The 5,339-nt window shown below is 44.8% G+C and overlaps 1 protein-coding gene across 1 annotated transcript; it reads right to left on the bottom strand.

Annotated features, from left to right (window-relative positions):
• Positions 1-1,450: 1,450 nt before the first annotated feature.
• On the bottom strand, positions 1,451-3,887 carry CLEC14A (C-type lectin domain containing 14A). The gene has a single exon (XM_023189655.1). The coding sequence runs from the start codon at positions 3,365-3,367 to the stop codon at positions 1,892-1,894; it is 1,476 nt and encodes a 491-aa protein (XP_023045423.1). The 5' UTR covers positions 3,368-3,887; the 3' UTR covers positions 1,451-1,891.
• Positions 3,888-5,339: the final 1,452 nt, after the last annotated feature.

Raw genomic sequence — 5,339 nt, 5'->3', positions numbered from 1 at the left:
ATAAAGCTATTTTTCAAATTACAAAAGAAAGTATCATATGTTCTACTCTAATTGTTACCTTCTCTACTGAGAGATCATGTGAAGAGGAAAGATAAAACACCAAGACTGAGATGAACTGAGATATAATGTGACAAGTCAGGTTGGGGAACAAGGGCAAGCCATTTACTGTGCTTACCTGATTTTTAATTTAACTTGTAAAGTAATATCTAAAATTCCCTTGAATGTTGTTAATTCTATTTTTTCTGTAATTTTATTTAAATGCAACTATTTAGAAACATATTTAGTATATGAGGCAAATTACTTGTTTTATTCTTTTAATGTTATAATACTAAATATATATATTTATACTTAGGAAATGAATTTATGGATTGAGCTGTTTTAATTTTTAGTAATATTTTATAATTGATCATTTACTAATTGTAAGTCTGTTTTCCATTGTATACATTGTACATGCAAGAACATTAAAATAATTCTGTGAAAATAAAGTGTAAGCTTTTTTCTGTTTTTATTCCTGTTACTAAGCTTGTTTCTCTGCCTCTCTGCATGCACCAACCCCCATACTCTTAGTTTTAAAGTCTCAGCATACTAATAAAAGTGGGATATCTTCTAGGGACCTTGATTCCATGAGACAGTGATTTTTTATTACGTCTTAATTATTTTTCATAGGAGTGCTTCATTTAGATTACTTTCTAACACTCCTCAGTTATAACAAGATGATAGGTTTTTAAAAATTCGTCACTTATTTCTTATACTATTATTTCTTATGGTGAACTGTTTACCATGCCTTTGCCCATGTAAACACTTGTAAAATTATCATCATTGCAAGATGAACAAGTATTGTTATTGCACAAATTCTTACCAAGAGAAAAAGAAAATGGCTTGGTATTCAAGTTTTTCCATGGGTTTAAAAATGCACAAGAACCTAGCAACTTTGGAGGAAACCCAGCTTACTTTTTCTTTGATGCAACCAGAAGATTGCAAATCAATACTTAGCATTAACGTTTTAATTGAGAATTAACATCACCATAATTGAAGATGAGGATGAGCACCTTGATGTTTAGGAGGGGGCTATTTGCTTGGGGAGGTTATTACACTGGAAAGCACAAACATTGGAAGGGGAAAATGCAAATCATGTGTTTCCTTGGGCAAGGACATAAAGTAAACACTTGAATTGTTGGTCAACTATAATTTGCTTCTAGAGCCAGCAATTCTGGCAACACTACACTTTGGATTTATAGCAAAGCACACCAGTAGCGGTGACTTTGAAAACAAAGGATAAAAGAACCAAGGGAAAAGTTACAAGTTCTTAAAGATCTGTGTCTCCTTCCCGGAACATAAGGATCTTTCCCTCAATCTAAAAGCAGAATGCACTCTTGCTGCTTACGCCCAGCATGCCCTCAGTTGTTCCTAATTACTCCCGGAGGAAGCCAGTGATATTTGAGTCTGGGTCATCGACAACCCTTATTTTTTCATTTTTATTTTTTTCCCCTGGGATTTCAAACCAATATACTCCCAGCCTGAACAACATAGAAGATTTCCTTTCCATTTTGGTAGAAATTATTCTTTAATGTAAATTATATTGTGTTCTATTTGTTTCCAATGCCTTGAAAAAGTTCAATCACTTCTCCAAATCCTCCAGAATAAACATAAGAAAATATCTCTCCCCAGCACTACCTGGTCCCCCAATATCACCATCCTAAAGGCACTTCCACTTCCTCTATCTTCAGGGAAGGAGTGCGAGTTCTGATTTAGCTCCTCGGTGGATTAGAGGGAATTTAGAGGAAGGGGGATTTCTTCAGAAATCGTCAGTTACACAAGTAAGTTCCTCTTGGTTCCCTGTTTCATCAAAAGTGAAAAACTGTTCACAGGAGTTCCCATGTCCCCTGTTTCCCTACGCATCACTAGAGCCAAGAGAGGACTCCGCCAGCAAGGCACCCTCTGCTCTGTCCCGCAGACCACAGTCCCCGACCTTCACCCCATTGTTTGTGCAATGTGCAGAACTGGAGCCCAAAGCAGCGGGCTCAGGATCACCCTCCAGGCCCGGCGGGCCCATAGACTCCTTCCTTGGCTGGGAAGAGGGGCTCTTGTGAAAGCAAAGCTTGACAAGCCCCAGCACTGTCATGGTCAAGATCACCAACACTACTACTGCTGTGCTCACAAATATGAAGACCACGGCGGAGGAGGTGTCAAAAACCTGAGGAGTGGCAGAGGAAGTCGTAGAATTAAACTTCGAAATCACGCTCCCTGATGGGGTGATGGTGGCCTTTGACTCGGCTTGAAGGGACATTTGAAGGGTAGACATCGTGCTCTGTGATCCCCACCGTGGAATCTCAGGAATAGATGTTACTGAATTGTCTTGTTCAGGGACAAGTGTTATCTCTCCCGGCTTCTCGTCGACCCTGATTGACCACGTTCTCTGCTGCACGGGGCTGGTTGCAGTGGCCGGCAGGAGCCTAGTGGACACTCTGGTCCCCCCAAGGGTCGGCTGTCCTTCCCCACTGGTCACGCAAGAGCGGCCGTCCTTCCCCAGCTGGAAGCCGGTAGCACATTCGCATGCAAAGCCTCCCAAGTCGTCTAGGCAGTTAGGAAGCTCTGCGCACTTGCCAGCACGGAGGTACCTCCCGGGGCAGGGACACAACACATGGTCTGAGGATAGTTTGTCCCAGCGAACGCCGATTTCGTCCGCGATGCAAGTAACTGAGATCGGAAGCTGTCCCCCGCAGAGCGCACTCACCTTGGTCCCAGGTGGACTGAAGTCCAGAGCGGCGCTGTACAGCTGGAAGGGCGCGCGATAGCTCAAGTTAGAGGCAGCCCCGGGGCGCGGCGCAGGACACAAGACCTCAAAGTGGTACTTGCACAGGTAGCCGTTGGCGCGCAGGTGGCATCGCATCTCCTTCCAGCCTGCGGGTTCGACCCCACCGGTGGCCTGGAGTACCGCGCATCTCCGCGCGGTGCAGGAGCGTTGGGGCTCCTCCACCCACTGCAGCGTGTCGCTTTCGAACCCGCCGGCGTCGGAGGAAAGCCAGGAGAAACCCCGCAAAGGCTCGTTCTCCAGGGTGCAGTGGGAACGCCCGCGCTCCAGTGCGACCCAGAACAGCAGGTCTTTGGAGCCCCCTCCAGGCCCTGGGCCTGCCCGCAGGAGCGCGAGAACAGCGCGCAGCTCGGCGCCCCCACGCACGGTGCTGAGCGCCCCACCTCGCAGGTTGCAGGCCTCCTCGGCCGCCTGTCGCTTCATGGTAGCGTGGTGCAGGCTGTAGCAGGCCCCGGAGGCCAAGCAGCCAGCACGGTCAGCAGTGGGGTGTTCGCCACCGCCCGGCCCGAGCCAGAGCGCCTGCCAGAGGAGGCACAGGGTGAACGCTGGCCTCATTCTCTGAGGCCCCGCACGCAGAGCTGCTCCCAACTTGGATCTGTCCCGCTCGAGGACGCGGAGCAGTCTCTGGAGCGCGGTCACCGCCCTCTACAGCTGGCTTCCCCAACCAGATTCCCCCTCCCTTCCCCTCCGCCCTCGCTCCCGACGGACCCCCCAGCTGCCAAGAATCCCCCCGCGGGCCCAGCGGCCAACAGCTTCCCTTAGGCCGCGACAGGAAATGTGTGCGGAGCGCTGCCAGGCCCCGTGCAGCCCTGATTTATTCCGGGGTCAGGAACACAGCTGGCGCCGGGGCACAGAGGACACAGTCGACTAGAAGGTCAAACACCCTGCTTAGAGCAAGAGGAGGAACTCGCCACTGGGATGAAGTGTGTGGTTTTTCTCCGTTCAGGGAGTTTCATCAGGATCGCAGAACCCATAGCACGTAGGCGAACATAGGCAGGAAGGACTGGAGAAAGGAACTGGCTTATGATTGTAAGACCACGCCCGTCTATTGTGTTTCTGTCCGGAGCTGTGGAGTTACCGTCAGAATAATTCCTAGACGGCTCCAATGTTCGGGAGGCCTGCGCCTGTGAGAGAAAAGTAACCTTGTGAAACGACTTAGCATCTCCTTTCGCCACCAGAGGCAGCACTATTTAACCACATATCTCTCTTTGGGTCTCTGCTTCTCTATTACGTCAAGAGATTTCAGGCGTGCTAACTGCGAGTTAAAGAATTTGGAGTTGTTTGGGTATTTTAAATGGGAAATTTTGCTTCTTCCATCAGCACTTGCTTTAGAAGTGGTCAACTATAATTTGGTGTTTTTCACTTCCACTTGTTTCTCTTTGAAATGGACCATATTGATTCATTAAAGAAAGGAAATGTATTTCTAGGACTAAATGAAAAATAATGGCCATAGATCTTACTGTTATGTTGTTAGCTTTCCTTGCCACTATATTGGTTCATAAATTCTTCAAGTATATAGGTTATACATAAGTGAGTTGTGGCCTTATAAATATTCGAGAACAACTGCCCTATGTGTGATTTTAGCCTTGAACTATTTTAGTATCATTTTCTCCTATGATTGAGTGGCAGCATTTATAATAGTAAGTTGTAAACAATCCCTTTAAGGAAAATTAGAGTTCAACATCCTTAAGATATTAAAATGTTTATTCCATTATAATGAATATTGTATACTGTCAAAAAATATCTTGTAGTTTGAAAGATGGGTGAGCCAATTTCTTCAGAATTTCAGTGGGTGTTTTGTTTTAATATAAACATTTCAACTCAATGGGAAGTAGCAAGGAATTAAAGATGAATAAGGAAAGTAAAGGTTAAAAACTATACTGTTATGAAAGGATTTCTTGTTAGCAACTTAGACAATTCAGTATCAGGTTAGGAAATATATCATCTATCTTGGTTCATAATGGCCAAATACGTTGCAATCAGAAATACATAAAGAGTTTCAGCTAAGCTCTCTTAGAGATGTCTGATGCTTTTAAATATCTTTAATCAGAATGAAAGTTGTCATTCCATGAAGGCGGCATATAAACTCACTTTGTTGTACTGCATTCAGGTTAATGAGGGGTGGGAGGGAAGGTTTCAGGATCACATCTGTATGCTTCCATCTTATGTTTACCATAATTCTCATTTTTCTTTCCTCCAGGAAATTCCTTGTATCTTAACAAACAACAGTAAACCCATGAGTCATCATCATACTTACCTTGCTTTCGCTGAGGTAGAGCTTTGCACTAAGATTTCTCTCCTGCCTTTTCTATTTCCTGATTTAAAGAGCATTCATCAGTTCTTCTCTTCAGATGTCTGAGAATCACCTTAAATGTGACTTTGCATTTATATTAGGTAACTTAATGTCTTATAAGAAAGAAACATGAACATCCAGAAATCGAATTGAATGGATTTTAAAAAATACTTAGTAACTTGGGCCAGCTCTCTACAGACCATTGCACTCTTATGACTGTATTTGTAAATGTGT

Source organism: Piliocolobus tephrosceles, chromosome 6, assembly GCF_002776525.5.
Source record: "Piliocolobus tephrosceles isolate RC106 chromosome 6, ASM277652v3, whole genome shotgun sequence".
Taxonomy (NCBI): Eukaryota; Metazoa; Chordata; class Mammalia; order Primates; family Cercopithecidae; genus Piliocolobus; species Piliocolobus tephrosceles.
Note: the sequence above shows the minus strand (reverse complement) of the source record. Positions and strands in the feature narration are given on the sequence as shown.